Source organism: Melanotaenia boesemani, chromosome 16, assembly GCF_017639745.1.
Source record: "Melanotaenia boesemani isolate fMelBoe1 chromosome 16, fMelBoe1.pri, whole genome shotgun sequence".
Lineage (NCBI taxonomy): Eukaryota > Metazoa > Chordata > Actinopteri > Atheriniformes > Melanotaeniidae > Melanotaenia > Melanotaenia boesemani.
The window spans coordinates 7,044,969-7,062,908 of record NC_055697.1 but is presented as its reverse complement, the minus strand read 5'-3'; the positions used below and the strand labels follow the sequence as shown (position 1 = coordinate 7,062,908).

At 39.5% G+C, this 17,940-nt stretch overlaps 2 protein-coding genes across 2 annotated transcripts in view; one reads left to right on the top strand and one right to left on the bottom strand.

Annotated features, from left to right (window-relative positions):
- LOC121655782 (serine/threonine-protein kinase 32C-like) overlaps positions 1–2,931 on the top strand; it is a 134,132-nt gene extending 131,201 nt beyond the window's left edge. Inside the window, exon 12 of the mRNA XM_042010623.1 lies at positions 535–2,931. Within this exon, the coding sequence (XP_041866557.1) occupies positions 535–736 (202 nt within the window). The 3' untranslated portion in view covers positions 737–2,931. The remainder of the gene's footprint in view (positions 1–534) is intronic.
- LOC121655783 (placenta-specific protein 9-like) lies at positions 2,926–15,896 on the bottom strand. Its single transcript, XM_042010625.1, has 3 exons — positions 15,618–15,896; positions 6,743–6,834; positions 2,926–6,314 (listed from the first exon to the last, which is right to left on the bottom strand). The coding sequence occupies exons 1-3, from the start codon at positions 15,679–15,681 to the stop codon at positions 6,165–6,167; spliced, it is 306 nt and encodes a 101-aa protein (XP_041866559.1). The 5' UTR covers positions 15,682–15,896; the 3' UTR covers positions 2,926–6,164.
- Between the last annotated feature and the right edge of the window lie 2,044 nt (positions 15,897–17,940).

Sequence of the window (17,940 nt, the reverse complement as noted above, 5' to 3'; positions counted from 1 at the left end):
GGCTTTTAGAGAGCCTGCTACTCTGTGGATTAATACTTTATGAGTAATTTTTTGTAGTTGTTAGTAAAATATATGCGGTATATCACAGGTAACCATTATACAGGTCATAAATCATAGTAAAGATTTCTTCTCTGTAGCGTAAAGAGAGGGTTCAGTAATACACTCAATTATTGTCTCATTTATTATGGACCAGGTCCTGCCACTGCACAGTTGCTAAAATCCTCATCAGTGGCAAATGTCTTATTATATCCTATTGCTCTAATTAATTGCAATCTACTTCTATTTATAATTAAGGGCGTAATATCTAGAATTATGCACAGCAGAGAAGAGTACTAAAGAATTTAATTCAGTCATGGCCTCTCATTACATTCAGCTCTTATCACTTTCTTTTCATGCATGTTTAGTTTAAATACTTTTCTGAGGACCAAATGTGCTCAGTAGACCTGAAAAAAAATTAATTGATACAAATGGGAGGAACTTTCGGTTTCCAAGACTGTGTATGTGTTTAAACATCTATTTATTTGTCTGTGTGAGGTTGAAAAGGCGTCAGGAGGAGGGTCAGCTTGAGGCCGGGGGTGACGATGCAAGTGGAGATGGGGATGGAGAGGCGGAAACCGCTGCCACCGATGAGGATGCTCCCGAACCGGAACTGCAGCCCGATCCCGAGCCAGAGCCCGAGTCGTCCTCCAAACTGAGCATGTGCGGCTCCGTGTGCTCCTCCCCCGGCAGCTGCTAGCACCACATCGCCTCACAATGACGATGGCGGGCCTCTCTGGCCACTGCAGAGTTTGTGCCATGCCGACTGATATATTCTCACCTCTCTCCTCTGTTGTAGCCTAGATCGGAGGAATTGCACAGTGGGGGTGACTTGATGCACAGCAGGACGCTAAATGGCTCCCACAATGTCCCCCTCTCCTTTTCTTTCTGTAGCATCCTTTTGGTAAGGCATGAATGAAGCAGAGTCTCAGAGAGTCCCTGCCCCCTGTACCCACCCACCCTAGAGTAAGCTCTAACTTCTATGCAATGTAACATTATAGCATGACAAATAAGGTATCACTTACTATGTGTCATTCATAAACAGAAGCATGCCAATTTCCTGAGCAATAGCAGTTCACTTTTTTTTTGGGAGAGGGGGGGTAGTGTTCTGTTGGATGCACCTCTCTTTTTTCCCAGCCTCTCTATTCCAGATCTGACGGGGTCAAATGAATTATTCAGCACACCAAGGTTATCAGTTTATGTTATTGCCTATGTCTTCACTTCCCTCTTCCGGTGCCCTAATTTGGGGCAAATGTTTTTCACTTTTTCCTGGAGCGCCTTCTTCCTGTTGCAGCATCATTTCAGAGACACATTTACAGTAAGTGATAAGGGCCGGTTTCATGTTGTAAACCTGTTTAAAGTTGTGCCTGTTGATGATAATCAGTATTAGTCAAATCATATTGTAACCATGGATGCATCATAGGGTCAGGATTTTCCTTAGTGTTAACCAGCTGTTTCTTTTTTCCAACGTCTTTATCATGAAAAGGTAATGTAATTAATCTGATATCAGTACAGCAACCACTCTTGAAGATTTTGCTTGTCTATATCTTCATCGATTAAGAAGACCTGCACAATTTTTTGGCCCTGTTCCGTGCTCTGACCCCAAGAACATGCAAGACTCAGTTTTGGGGATAAATATTAGCATTGTCATTCTTTAAGAATTTATGAGAAAAGTGCTCCACTTGGTTTCATCTTTTTAAGTGCTTGGTTAGAAAAAAAAATCTCTCTGTAGAGCTTGATTTGGAGCTGTGCTTAGTTTGTAGCTGTTGGTACTTCAGACTAAATAGAAAAGCTAGTCTTTGTCTTAATTATATTGGTATATTTAAGGTGGTACCGTTAATCTCAGTCTTAACACCTGGGAATATGTAGCAAAAGACCACCTTAAAATCCTACGGCCTAACAAAATGAAAACCGTGTAAATAACATTCAATGTAGGTAATTAAACTCACCACAGTTTTATGTGGGACTGCAAACTCGACGTATAAACTTAAGGAAGACCTGTATGAAGCTTCACACAGCTTCATTCTACTCTTCTTTCCAAGTGTGCAGGCACAACTTGTAGGCAAATATGCCAAAGCTTTTCTAACATTTGCATAACCATTTCTAAGGAACTCTGAGTGTGTGAATGTATGTTTATTTTTTGCCTGTATAACATGAAGTCCTTTCCTTCTACAGATACTATCATTTATATACAATCATAATGTGATTACGTATAAACTGTCAATATCAGGTAAAAAGGGACCTTAAAGTTATGGTGAGACATATTGCGAAATACACCCAATTGGTGTCTTAAAAAGAATTAAATACGAAGATTGATACCACTCTAGTGTCTGTGTGTTGCTAAATGTCAGGTTGGGCTAATCGCATAAGTCTCTTGGTACTATTTGAAAAACTACAGCTAGGAAGTCTTCAGTGGCTTACATAAATGTTGATAATAGATATAGATGCAAAAACTGCAGCTTTTAGCCTCTATGTTATGCTAGGCTAAAGTGATCAACCAGACTTGGCTAATTACATTAGTCTAGCTTTCAATTAAAACCAGCAGCACAGGAAAATGAACTGCTAAGATGTGTCCAAAGTTTAAAATTAGTTTACTGTTATTCTATCTGTCTAACAATGTGGTTTTTTTTTTTAGAAAACACTTAACTGAAGCCCTTATTCTGGAGAAAACAGGTTGTTTGTTGAGATGGCACACAAAGTAATACAATTAGCACAAGCTAATTTAGTGTAGGATTATACATATATTCAGTCATTTTCAAATAAAATGAAAAATGGATGATGTGTTCATTAGTGAGCTTTAGTGGGGAGGCAGGTTGATAGTGTGGGGGAGCCAGTGATGAAGAAGCTACACCAGCTACATCTCAACACTGCAAGTTGCTAATCATTAAAGTTAGACAAATTTCCACTGTATATATATATATATATATATATATATATATAGGAAAGCCTGTAGCACCTTATGTTAATTTTAATGGGCAAGCAATGCAAAATCTGGAGCTTTTAGCCTCTATGTTGTGCTGGGCTAAACACATTAGCCAGGCTAGGCTGATCAAGTTAACCTAGCTTGGCTTGAAAATCAACTGCACAGGAAATGGACCACTAAGATCCATCCAAAGTTTAATGCTAACACATTTAAGCTAAGTTAGGATAGGATTGTTATGCAATTATTTTTGAGTTTTATAAAAGGGTTTTTCATGGTCAGGTATGTTGATCGTGAACTTCTGGGGGAGCCAGTAATGAAGCTGCACTAGCTACATCGTGGCCCTGCTAGTTGCTATTCATTGAAGTTAGATGCCATTTAGGGCATTAGGAATTCATTGTTCTTGCTATTTACACTTGCCTGAAATCTTTATCCCATTTTAAAATATCAACAATTAGGAAAGCCTTTAGTGACCTACATGGATTTTAATGAGAGGGTAATGAGATGTAAAGCAAAAACTGCAACTTTATAATTTGTTGTTACTATTGATAATGGAAAATTGTATTTAAAAAAATCACTGCCTCTCCGCTATATTGTGCATTGCAGCAGTATAATAAATTTAAGAGTACTCTTATTTGTTGTCTTAATAGTTCCCATCATTTTTTTGCCTGTTGATGGTACATTTTCATGTTCTTTTAACCCCCGTGAAAATGTAGTTATTAATTTCCTGCTAATTCCACTAATTCCCCATTTCCACCAAGGGGTTCTGCTTGGTATGGGACGATTTGAATTCTAAACTCTGTTGCATTTCCACAGCCAACCATACCCTTACCCGATAGGTGGCATATCAGCCTGATAGTGATAAATGTGTCAACTACATACATTATAGCGTGGTGTCATAGTGGCGTGATGCCTTCCTTGAATTATAACAAGATAGAATACAACACAGACACAATTGAGGGGAATGGTAGACATCAAGCATTTTATGGTCTCTCTTCTTTGCATGTGGCTTTAAAGAACAAAAAATGGGATAGTTGCCGCTTTTCCCTTAGTGTTGAGTCCCACAGGGGATGATGATTCTTTCGACCAATCAACAGATGCAATGTGTCAAACTCCACTCTTTTGGGTTGGATCGGTGAGACTAGGACCCAAATGGAAGGAACCCAAAAATGTAGGATGGGTCAGATCAGTTATTCTGGCATCCTTCCTATGTTTTTGCCTGTGAACATGCATAAAAATGTGTACCAGTTCAGACCCGTTGGTGGAAGCAATTTCTGTCTTTACTCCATGTCCATTTTAGTTTCCAGTATTGTGCAATGCCTTGCAGACATCCTCTGATAACAAATTGTTTGTTATTCAGACCAAGGCAGACCTGTATAAACTTAAAGTTTAGTTGCAACTATGCTGACTATGCTGAAGATTGGCTCTGTCAGTTGGTTCCTCAGCCAAATCTCTTCAAATAACCTCCCTATGAGGAACATTGTTTCAACATTGATCGAGTGTTGTTTTTCTTTAGGGTTAGATGTGTGAGGGTTGCTAAAGCATACAGTAAATATATAAATTTATAAAGAGACCTAGCAGTAGTGGTCTTCCAGCTTCAGAGTAAAAACACAGACAGGAGACTGGTATAAATCTTCTCCAAATCATTCCCAAGAGAAAAGCAAATACGTGTATTTCCCAAAATGTGGAACGATTTCTTTACACTATATGAAATTATTAGATTTAGAAGCTTTGTTTAAGGGGCATAAAGTGGCATCTTTCAGGTCTCCCAAAGTATGCGCTGAATTCAATAGTGTTGAGCCGTGCTTTATCTTTTCTGCATGTACCTTAACAATATAAGCCTGATTTTTTTGCCAAAGCCTGGAGCTTGAGCCCTAATGGCTAATTTGTGCATGCACAAGCTTTTTGGATAATAGCACACCTCACCTGATTATTGACACAGTCCAAAATCAGATGATAACTGGCCTGCGTGACGATTTCTGGACAGTGAGTTTTTTTAATTCTAAACTGTACAATTCTTGTAATCCCAGTGTTACATGGACGGCATGATATTTTTAGGTGATATGCAATACCTTTTGACATTATGCTTTCGTCAAATATAAAGCCTCATACCCTAGTGGACGAGTGGAATGAGGTCAGCTGTCGTGTTTGATGCTCTGTTGTGGATTTAAGTGTTGCATTTTTGTCTGTGCAGCAAAGAAAGAATATTTGGAATTGGGGGCAAGTTATCTCCTCACCCCAATACAGAAACTGCTGCAATACTAAAGACATAAAAATTAACGTCTCCATTTGTGGAGTAGAAAGTTTGGCTATTTCACAGACTCATGGTATCGATCACCACAACATCAGTTACCAACATAAGCCGAAAGCATAGATGTAATTACATGTTAATCATTTGTAAGTGACAAAAAAAGTGGATTTTTGCCAGTTGATTTAAGTTTAGCTTTTCTCTAAGTTACAATACTAAGCTACAGTTTTGGCATTTCTTCCTCAATATCAGTGATCATTCCTAATTGGACAGTGCTTGCAAACCCAATGTGTTTCTTTGTGTGTTAATGTTCTGGATGCCTTTAGGTGTTTGAATAAAGACGTAATGCTAAGAATTTTTTCCTCTTCTACCATTTTCTGAGTGATGCTCGTAGCTCTGTGGATACAGTCGGAAACTCAGTGCCCTGTCGAGAAAAATGAAACAAGAAGACGACGTGATCTATGCCACCTATTTCCTTCTTGTAATCCTAGTTTGCAAAATGTTCTTGTGCTGCAGGATTTTTACAGAGAATCAGTGAAAAGCCTTGTTTATGTACCAACTGAAACTGCTCTGTGTGTTCAAAAACATGCTGCTTTAATTGCTTTGATAATGAAATAAATCTCCCTACAGTAATCCGGCGTCTATGTGTCATTTATAAACCTGGTTACAGCTCTGATGGTTTGTTTGCATACAGTGTAGGGTAGCAAAGATCATGTGAATTCATCTCTAAATACACATGGGCTTTGCCCATGACTGCAGGAAGAGGAATGTAGGACTAACTGGGAACGAGATGAGGCTGTCAAAGGATTACTGAGAGTAAATAATGCAGAGCAGCTTGGCTTTGTGTAAAAGTCTGCCCTTTGTAAAGATACATACTTTATATAGAAATTCAGAATATATGAACAAGCACTGTTTCTAAACAAAAAAAAAGGTCAAGTCCTCTCTTCATGGACGCTTGTTTCAGGACTGGCCCTTTTCTTCTGGATCCTGCAGGATGTCGACAGTTGGCTCCCCTGTGTCTTCCAACAGGGGGCGCCACTGTGGGGCATCAATAGCCTCTAGAAGAACAGCCAGCTCAGACTCCAACTTTTCAACAGTGTTTTCCACCCTCTGCAGGAGACAGAAGGCAGAGTGTATGTGTATGTGGTTGACATATGAATAATACATTAATCAGTTGTAATATGAATAATAGAATCATCACTTATGAATAATACAAACATATGAATAAAGCAGGAGCCCAAAACTGCTCGTAAGGTAGGGTTAGTGTTTGTGGGTTTGTCAGATAAGATGAAAGTGGAACACTGTAGTAACTCATTGGGAAAACATGTTCTTTGTGTTTATATATATATATGTGTGTGTGTGTGTGTATTTATATATAATAATTAAGACTTGGTGCGGGATGAGAGCCTCAGCTTTGTCAAAAGAGATGCTGAGAATTCTTTAGCAACTTTGTCAGCACAAAATGAGACAAAAAGTCTTGAACTATGGTGGTTTCAAATCACTGAAGGCTGAATCCAAGGTCTATTTTCAAGCCACACCTTCTCCACCACATCCAGGCGCTTGTGAAGGTTCGTGTGCTCCTGACAGGCGCTTGAACGCACCACTCGAGGCCACAGGTCAGAGTCTGGTGCTGAAAACAGAACAGATGTGAAGCAGAGTGTTAAGGATGTCCAGTGCAATGCGATATAAAATGTAAACAGAGTTGAGGAACAAGAATTAGGAGCTTTTTTTTTTTAACTCTAACTCTAAGTCTAACTTTAAAGTAGTCCTGACACTGAAAATAAAATATAATCCAAACACACCCTCTCACACACATCCACACACTTTCTCACTAATGCCTAATTATCATACAATTGCTATGTTATCCTGTGGGTTTAATGATCAATAGTAACAGTTATATTTTCATTCTTTATTATTGTTTCTCTCTTTTTTTTTTTTTTTTTTTTTTTTCTTGTCCTGTCCGCATCGTAGCAGTGGTGGTCTGGCTGTGGTGTTGTGCTGAGCAAATTTGCTGTGCCAAGGGGAGCTTAATGGGTATGAGGCTTCTTTTGAAATCATATATTTTTTTAAATTCTTATTAATTTAATTTGAATATTGGAATTTATGTAATCTTGCTGGACCTAACCAGAGGGGACAGAAAAAGACAAAATAGTAAACAAAGTAAAAAGGAAAGTAGAAAAAAGAAAGTGGAGGCAAAGACACAACAAATAGAAGGCAATGACCCCTTCAGTCCAATATGACACCAGACAACCAACTGCTACACCTGTACATAAACACACCAGAGAATTTCCTACAGCTTTTACAGGTAAACTAAGCTGACAATCATTAAGAGTTTCTATAAGAGACAAAAAGCTGTGGAAAAAAAAATATAATAAACAAACATGTATCACAACAACAACCATAGTACCAGACACACACTCCCAAAAAATCTAAACAAAAGTAGGTCTTAGTGTATAAACCCACTGGACAACTCAGTGACTGTCAACATGCAGAGTATGAGGAATGAGGAGTGAGCAGAGATGAGTGTGATTGTAGCAGACTAGGGTGGCCCAGAGACCCAGGCCATCAGCAGCAATCCCGGTGCACGAACCCAAGCCACCCCACCACAAAAATTACACCGGACCCACCCAGAGGGTGGCAGAGAAGGGCCCTAGCTAGAGCCCCCTGTGATCGCAGGGCACAAGCCCTTGTGGGCCAAGATCGGCAGCTGTTGGTCCCACTAGGCACCAGCAGTCCAGGGCGGCCAGAACGAAGGACCCCAAAACTTATACCTAAGTTTCAAAGGGAACCTTACGTTGGCAAAACAAGTATTGACACAACATGGCAATCAGGTACATGGATATAAAATATATCATGTCTATGTCATATCTTTATGTCTATGAAAAATTTTAATTTGTAGCGATTTATGAATTTATTTCTTTGCTTTATTACAAAAAATCCAGAAATCCAGGATTGTTTATCCTGTCTGTCAGTTATAAAGCTAATGAACTTTTTATTTGCTATCCCAGCGGTCAAAGTGTATTTTTGCATCTATCTCCAGGTATGAGAGTTCTTCATGCCATCGACAGGGTATTTTTAGATCTTGCCTCTGCCTGAGCCTCTCCAAACTGCCAATATTGTACCTTGTTAATTATTTTCTGAAGATTTTGTTTGTATGTTTAAAATACTTGTTTAATACTGCAAAGCTCTGTTTTTCTGCAGACTGCTTGAAGCTTCTTTCCTGAATCTTAATGCACTCGGCTTCATGTTGATGCTGTGCTTCACCATGGGGATTGTCTTCTTGGGACTAAATTCTTCTTACATTGATTAAACAAGAAGTCACATACTATATTTTCATTTCATCCAGCTAAAGAACTGATAATAAAAGCTTTCTTCTTTGTTCGAGTGAACTTCTGAAAAGGTTTTTCTGAATGTCATAAAGCTTTTGCTGTAGTCTGCAGCCATAGAGATCATTATTGTGTAGAGTCCACCAAGTCCTCTGCCTCGACATGTTGGTACCAGGATGCCCCACTCAAGTGATCCTTGCAACTCAGACTATTTTTAGAAAAGAAGACTTCATTAAGAGTCTGGAAGAAAAAGTCAGACAATGTGAAATCCGGCTTCATGAACGGAGTTCCTGCTGTGGAGAGTTCAGTCAGTGGTTGAGCTGAGCTAAAGCACACAGAGACACACATTCTTGGCATGTCCGAGCTAGCTAGCTTGCAGTTTTAGCGTCAGTATAGTTGGCTTTGTTTAGAGGTGAAAATTCACTTCTTGTTCTGCGTAAACAACCTTAAAGGTGTGTGCTGACTCATTTTGTTACCCCTCAACTGAGCCATGTTGTTTTCTCACACTTCCAGTGTTTGTGCTAAACAAAATGAACCAACTCTGCCTGCAGCTGCTTGTTTAGCTTACGGACATAATGTTATTACAGTGAAGGACCTTGACTTTTATACATGGGGTGGGCAAGACTTTATCAGGGGGTGTCATAAACTAAGAAAAACAAACACACACAATGCTGTGATTACTGTGGTCACATTCGAGAGACATGAGAAATAAACATCTTTAGATTAATAATATGGATCACCAAGTGGAAATATTTGCAAGTTCAAAAAGGTCCATAGAAAGGTAAGCTGGTTGTTATGGGGTGCAGTGGAGCTTGATGTGGTAGTAGGGGGATCAGTTCTGGTTTGCTGTCTGGTGGTGGTAGATTGGATCCTTATGTCTGACCACAATGACTTGTGTGGCAGGCTCTACATTGGAAGTTGTCTGGGCTGATAGCGGGGATGGGGTTTGTCTTGGCTTAGTCTATGTTCTTCCTCTTTACAAAAAAGTTTGTAATATCTCCCTTTCTTTTCAATCTTATATCTTCATATATAAAATAAAACTATTTTTTGGCTATTTCTCCACATTTTCATGCCTTAGCTTGCATTAAACTTATCTAGTGGCCTCGCTAGCCTCCTGTTTAAATTAAAATGGATCCTGTAGCTTTACCTTACTCATTGCTAGCTTAGATACTGAGGTACTCTTTTTTTTAGCTCTGATTTGAAAATATTGATTAACTGAGTTGATGTGTAGTCCTTAAATACATGTTTTCCCCACTTTATCTTTAAACTAATCTAGGTATACCATATAACAACAGCACTGCTATAGCTTCATGCTAACATCAGATTAATAGCCTTTCCTAGCATTAGCTGTTGTACTGACACAGGGACAAGAACTCTTGTCAGGATGTCAGGATTATTAAAGGATGTCCAATAAGGAAACCACTTTAAAATTTACTACAAACTGGTGTTGTGACATTGATGATCCTTACATGTATTAGGTGTTCAATCAGATTTCAGAGGTGGCCACCCCTCTAGCTCCGCCCCTGTGTTAATACATTGCTACTGTGTATTGTGTGAGTTCAGTTTGGTTTTGATTTTATAACAAGGCCTCAGAACAGGTTTAGACTAGGGGTGGGGCTCCATTAAAAAATTGTCACTTATTTGGACCGTCACTGTTATGGGGTCTAAAATAAAAACCATGTTTTAAATCTTCTTTTAGACTTCACAAGTCCTTGGTGTAAATTCACTTCAGCAGGGGCGGGTAGGCAATGTGAATTGTTCCAGCCGTTTCCTTCTCACAGTTATGTTTCCAATTATCTGGCTCTCTTTGAAGCCAGACTATTTGAGGAGAAGGTTGCATTCATTCACAGGACTCCAAGCATCCAATCTCTGACACCATCTTAGTGGCAGCATGCCACTGACAACATGTAGCCTGAACTTTTAAATAATTTCTACCTCTGATTCACGGATGAAACAATGTGGACAATTCATGTCTGAAATGGTAATGAGTGTTAGTTTGCAGATGGTGTCAATGAAACAAGCAGGAAGATTTGTCCTCCACAGATAGAAGAGAACATCTTATGGCTAATTTTTATTGGCTAACACAATTCTGATTGGTAGCTTGTTAAGTTTGTTAACATGGGAACCAAAGTAAACACCTGTCTTCTTTCTTTATCAATATATTATTATTAAATATTGCAACTTGTTATTAATGATTGACCATTTTTAACCATTATTGCTTTATTTCAGTTTTAATTTCATGTTTTTTTTACTCTGTAAGGCACTTTGGGTTGCTTTTATGAATGAAGTGTAAGTTGAGTTGACTATTGAAATTAAAATATGTATGTTCTGACTTAAAGACGCATTACACAACTTTCCGATTTAGAAGGTTTTGTTCCAGACTCATTTGATGTCATCTGTAATGTGCATTCATGGAGAGGCTCCTGCCTAGTGGTGTCCTGAGGCTGAGAAACCACACCATATCACCTTTTCATCCAGGACACCGCGTCACCATCGCCATCTTGGCAGTGTCACGTGTGTTGTCATTCCCGGAAAATCCAAAAATGTGTAAAGAGGTGGAACTGAGAGGGGGACTGTAAGTGTGGGGGTTGATGATTGACACCCATCAAACTCCAAAATCCAGCCGCCTATAGCTAAAAGCTAACCGAGCTAACCCGGAGCTAACGGTAGCTAACCAGCTAACAGAGGTAGGTGGGCTAAAGCTAAGGCGTGCTGTTAGCCAGCTAAATACTGTGGTTGTGCTGCACTCTCCCTTCTTGCCATGGATTTTGGAAACCTGTCAATCAAAAGGACACGCCCCTAATTATGCCGAATTTCAAGATTAAATAACACCCAAAGGAATGAGTTTGAAAAAAATTCACCCCCCTCACAGTTGTCATGAAGGTAAACTTGACCTATTAATCCTAAAATGGATTTTTGTACCAGGCTTTAAACATTTCTGCTGTGAAGTTGGCCTTTTTAACATGGGAGTCTATGGGGATTGACTCTGTTTTAGAGCCAGCCCCTAGCGGATGAGAGGTAAACTGCAATTTTTTTGCGCTTCTGCATAGGCTTCCCATTTTACCAGCCGAGGTTGCCACTTGGTCACATGCTAGCAAGCAGGTATAAACACATCATGGCTGATGGAATGAAAGAACACAAGAAGAGATTATCAGAGGAAGAGAGGAAAAGAAAGAGAAGTGGACAGAACGAGAGCAATGTCAGAAAACAAGTAGGACACAAAAGGGTGGCGGGGGGGGGGGATGACTTCTTGGTGTGTGTGTGTGTATACGTGTGTGCGTGAGACTGTGTGAAATATTTTAATGAGTGTTGTTATTGTTATGAAATTCTACTTTGATGTATGCAAAGGCTTGTTTTATTAATAATATGTATAAGTGTTTTTAATCATGTAAAGCACTTTGTGTTGCCTGTGGCATGAAAGGTGCTTTGTAAATAAAGTTTGATTTGATTTGATTTGATTTGATGATGGATGCTGAATTATCCGTCAATAGAGCCAATGTTATGGCTGGCCAGTGTGTGACATACGGACGAACATGAGACTGGAAGTGGGGATTAAGGGTTTGTGGGTAACACTGTGTTACTCTTTTCAGCCATCAGCTACATGAACAGCTGCACTTGTGTTGATTAGTTCACAGTTTGTCTTTTTGTGTGTCCACTCTCCAATGTGAGTCATGCTTAAAGCTTTTCTTTCCTCTTCGAGATGAAGGACTTTTTGTCTTTTTAATACCAAATAGTTCTTTTTCAGAATTCATTTTATTTTTCAAATCTGTAAGCAGAGTTTTGTTTTTGATGTTACCAAGGGCTCAGAGCTGTTTAATGGTTTCCAGACACCCAAGAATACCTGTACACACACACTGACTTTAACCAAAGCTAATGATCCTGCTGGACATTGCCAACAGTCATAACTATTGATTGACCATCTTTGAAATAATCTTCTGGATATGCTTCTGGGGTTACATCTCAGTATCAGTATATGAAAACTAAACATAGTGGATTAAATATACACCCACCCAGGACTGGATTATAAGAAGTTAAAAAAGGCAGAATGTGATCAATTTATCAATGATTTATTAAAATATCTTTGTCCTGACGCGAAGGCACGACAGCCAAACTCGTTCACTTGTCATCAGGTTTTTCTCACGTTTTCATTTTTTCAAACAGTCATTTTTTTCTTTTCAAACTTCCACCAAAACTAGTACAGATGATCCTTAGACAAACTTTCTGGTTGGAAAGATTTTAGATATTTAAACTATCGTCAATCAAATTAATAAAGAAGCCACACAGACAGTGAAATCTGTTCTCAGCAGTTTTGTGTATCATCTCAGTACATTTGGTGCTCCTTCCTGCCCACATAGGTTCGGCTGATGGAAAAAGACACAGTCATGTGTACACCAGTACTTTCAGTTCATAAACCTTCCCACAGTTTTGTAAACCACAGACACATGGGACTGTGAAGGAGAGAAACATTCTGATTTTACTTTTTTTAACCAACTTATCATCTTGGATAGTCAGTTGAACATCATGACTTCTAAGTTTTAAATAAAAATGTATTTATTTCCTACCAGCTGATGTTTTTTTTCTTCCAGGTTTTGCCCTCTCTGGGGTGTTTTGTTCTCCCCTTTTTGGCACACAGAGCTCCAAATGGAAAAGTTTATGGAAAATCCATTTTAAAACATCAACACACAAAAATACCCCACAAAAAGTCTTTGTAGCTTTGTAGCTGCTGGTATCTTACTTTTTATTTGAACATATTCACATCTAATGTTAAACAAAAACATTAGATCCTATAATCATTTTTCTGCTGATGCTGCACTTACAACAATAACTGTCCTAACAAGTCGTTCGGTCCACCACAGACCCCTGAAACCTTTTTCAATAATTATATGACTATCTCATTCTGAACAATGTGCTGCAGCAGCGAGCTGCCTTGATTTTACTATGATATCCTTTGAAAACATTTTACAGGCTCCATTTTGTCGGCCAGAGGGATGCCAAGTTCAGAACATGCAGGAAGCGGGCCAAGAACCAGCGATTTTCTGGGGGAGTGGATGGAGCAGATGTTTGCCTCTGTGTGCGCCCCACAGACGGGGGTGTGTTGATTTCATTCAGGCATATGACAACTTGGCAAATCCTGCCTGGGCTGATTTGACAGTGACGGATGGTTTATCAGTAGTCTGCACTGGGTCTAGACTTAAAAACAGGATGTTCATTTGTGTAAATGTTGGGGTTTATTGGTTCTCAAGAGCAATCTGTTCATTTCTCTGTGACAGAATGTGCTGCTGGTTTCCTCATCAACAAGGAAAAATAAAAGGAGTGGTCGTGTAGGGGGGATTCTTAAATCCATCCAAACCACAGCTGTGATCTCATCTCAGTGTCAGTGTGTGCAAACTGCTGCCTGCTTTTCAGGATGCTAAAGTTTCCTGCAGAGAGAGAGTTGCTGACGTTGGTGACAAAGCTCTCACCCAGCGAGTCTAACAGAGCTGTGTGCTATAAAGTGCACATGTGTTTAATGTCCCTGAAGGGCCAGGATGTGTTACCACGAGTCTGTGTTACCAAACAACGTTAACTTTGTGCTGCTCACGTGAGCCCAAAACTGTTGCAGGTGGTCGAGAAATCACATAAACTCTGACCTGATTCACTACAAGGATGTAATTCATGTGCAAAACTGAAAACTGGTGCAGCTTAGAGCTTCATACACACTGATAGAAAACACTTACCAACACAGGCTCGTGCTACTTTCATGGCTTCAGCTGACTGTTTGCAGAACTTATACATCACCTGACATCTGGATCTTTTACATCGTTTACTTTTCCAACTTTCACCTCGCTGCTTTCTACAGTCACAAAATCAGCTGAGAAATACATTTTGATTAATCTGGCAACAAGACAGACAGTTTCAGCTGCAGTCAGCAGTCAAAAACTCTTCAGCAGCTCACAGCTCAGCTCAAATCTCAGCTCAAAGCTGCTTTCATTTCTCACACGTCAGCTGGCACTTCAACCACTTGATGAGCTGATACTGAAGCTGAGCGGCACGGCGTTGAGGTGGTTAGCTCCGTTGATTCACAAGAAGATTCCTTGTGGCTTGTGGAGTATTCTCCAGGGGTGTAATTAATAATTTGATATAAATGAAAGTGATTGTGTTAAATTGATTGCTGGTTCCTGAATGGAATCAAATTGGCATCTTATTGTGATCTTATATATAAATGTTGAATCATTATTTATTAATTTGATATATGGTATCATGATCAAACCCCCAATTTTGCATATAATTACATGCATAAATACAGGTCAGTGGATTATTTTTAGACCCTGTGACTCGTCCACAGAGTACCCCGTTCACAGTGGGGATCAGCTCCAGTCTCCATACTACTCTGGATAGGATGAAACAGGGATACAAACTGGTACCTTTTTTAACTTGAACTCTCTCATGTGCTTCAGCCTCAACAAAACACTCATATAAATTCCACTCACTATTAAAAACTCAACTTCTTTTCTTCTAATTTGTGTCTTTTAGTTTTAAATTTTACTTAAATGTTTCAAACATAAATGACATATTTATCCTCCCTGAGTGAAATAAAGACTTTTAAAAATTGTACCAAGGATGTGTTTGTAAGTTAACGTGTGCTTGCTTTGTGTGCTTCGTCAGTTGGCCATTCTTGCAGGATGAAGTCAGTGTAATTCACACTTGAGGCCTCTGCCTCTGGAGGATTGGCCCACATTTTTGTGAATTTTCCACTAAATTATAACAACACAATAGATGTACGGATGTCAGAAGCTATACTGAGAGTATGTTAGACTAAATGTAGCCTGAGCTGCTGCTAGATTAGAAGCAGATGTGTTGGCAAAGCCCTGAACACACACACAGCTTGGTCACAGTCTATACACACTTAAACACATCAGTGAAATGCCTTTGTTATTTATGGCACAAACACAGAGTCATTGTGATTTAATATAAAAAGTATCTGCGCTGCTCTGATCCGTGAATCCTCCTCTGGTAACACCCTGAACACGGATCAGCTCGGCTTCCTCTCCATCTGTGTCTTCTCAGCTTCTACCTGTCTGACCTGTAGCCCAACTCCATCCCTTACCTGCTGCTGTGTATCCAATGACGATGAGGAGGAGTCCAATCGCAGATCTGGTGGGATGGGTCATGATGAAGAGTGAAACCCGAAGAGGTGTGGAGAAAAAAACTGAAAAAAAGACTTCTGGGGTCCTCTTTTTATTTTAAACCAGACGAAAAAGAGAAAAAGAGAAGAGTTTGCCGTTTCTTCTCATCCAAAACTCTTTTTCTGTGTGTGTTCAGTGTGTAATCCTTCCCTCCTTGAATTGGTTGCACCCAGTTTCCTAATGAAAACAATAAATGTGGGACAAAAAGCTCTGTATCTGGGAAGGGGCGGGAGCGATGTGCGAGGGAGGGGACTCATTTCTCATTTCAGTTCAGCTGACACTGGATGGCTTGTGAAGAAAAGACTCTCTGGCTGATGTTTGTTTTTTGTTCCTGGCAATTAAAACCAGCAGAAATTAAATTTTACTAAAGCATGCATACTTGTTGTAAAGAGACGTTTTTGCCTCCTTGTTGTTTTGTGTCAGGTAAAGACTTTTATGCTGCCAGTACGTATTTCTATCCATGCTCATAATAAGATTGAAGAAAAATGTTTTATTTACAACCCCAATTCCAAAAAGATGGAAAAGCAATTATTTTTATATCTCATAAACCCATATTTTTTCCCCAAGAAAACATCAACAACATATCAGATGTTGTTGAACACATCTCTAAAATAAAAAGAATAAAAAGGAATAAAATAAAAAGAGCATTTCAGAAAGGCAGAGTCTCTTAGATGTAAAGGTTGACAGAGGTTTACAATATGAGACAAACTGTATCCATAAAATTTTCAGACAAAATGTGTTAATGTATATTTGACAAGATTTTGAAGATCCTATCATTTACAGTGTGTAATATCAGCAAAAGATTCAGAGAATTAGAAGGAATCCTTGTGTACATAGGCCGAGGCTAAAGGTCAGATCAGGATCCTGGATTCTCTACTGGAAACCACTGCATGGACTCAGAAAGACTTCCAGAATTCACTGTCTGTCAACACAGTTCAACCTGAAATCCACAAATTCAGGTTAAAGCTCTATCATGCAAAGAAGAAGCCATTTGTGGACAGGATCCAAAAATACCGCCGTCTTCTCTGGACGAAGCTCATTTAAAATGGTCTGAGGAAAAGTGGAAAACTGTTCCAAGGTCAGATGGTTCAAAATTTGAAATTCTCTTTGGAAAACATGATTCAGCAGACTAAAGAGGAGAGGGAGCATTCAGCTTGTTATCAGTAGAAAGGTGAAAAGCTGCATCTCTGATGGGATGGGGCTGCATTAGTGCCTATGGCGTGGGCAGCTTCCACATCTGTGAAGCTCCATTAATGCTGAAAAGTACATGGAGGTTTTAGAGCAACATCTGCTCCCATCCAGACAACGTCTCTTTCAGGGAAGGCCTTGCAGATTTCAGCAAGATGATGCTGAACCACATCCTGCATCCATCACAGCAGCATGGCTTCACAGGAGAAGAGTCCGGATGCTGAACTGGCCTGCCTGCCGTCCGGACCTTTCACTAATAGAAACATTTGGCTTCCCAGACGTTTACAGACGTTGTTAAAAGAAGAGGTGATGCTACACAATGGTGTTCCATCTTTTTACAGATGTGTTGCTGCCATCAAATTCAACGTGAGCTATTATGTTTCACAAATTAGTAAAATGTCTCAGTTCCAGCATCTGATATGCAGTTTTTGTTCTACTTGGAATAAAATATGGGTTAATGAGATTTGCAAATCATTGTATTCTATTTTTATTTCCATTATTACACAGAGTCACGTGTTTTTTCAGAATTAGGATTTTACTTTTGTTGCATTACTGGACCTGCTTCCCATTAAAAATATATAAACATGGACAAATGCCAAGTTCTTCCTGAAAATATCAGGCAATATTTATGTCCAGCAGAAAGTCAGAGAAACCAAAATCAATTCCCCATCAGAAAGTGCCCTTTACATATTATCGCATTCATTACTTCCTGTTACTCCCACTAAACTGACCTCCCTTACTCGCTCTGGTCCGTAACTCATGCTGCTCCCCACACACAGACAAGCCAAGACTGTTACGTAGTAAACATGGTTATCTTCATTAAGCCAGACTGCCTTCAGCCTCCTGCGCTGCTCCCTTGTCTGGCCGCTTAAGCAGATCTACAGTTTAAGCAGTGGAAAACAAAACTGGGGGAAAAGCGAGTGAAGGGATCAGTGGGGAGATGAGAGAGGAGAGTCAGGAAGCACTTCTGTTTATAAACAGATAAAAAGCAGAGATACAGGCCAAGGTCACGCCGAGGAAATGCTAAATGCTATAACTCACATGTGGCTGTTTCTC

Excerpts from the sequence above, each read along its gene's own strand:
- LOC121655783 (XM_042010625.1), bottom strand. The coding sequence starts at position 15,681 with ATGACCCATCCCACCAGATCTGCGATTGGACTCCTCCTCATCGTCATT. Across the intron at positions 6,835-15,617 it reads CATTGGATACACAGCAGCAG|CACCAGACTCTGACCTGTGG; the intron begins GTAAGGGATGGA and ends TTCTGTTTTCAG. Across the intron at positions 6,315-6,742 it reads GCCTGGATGTGGTGGAGAAG|AGGGTGGAAAACACTGTTGA; the intron begins GTGTGGCTTGAA and ends TGTCTCCTGCAG.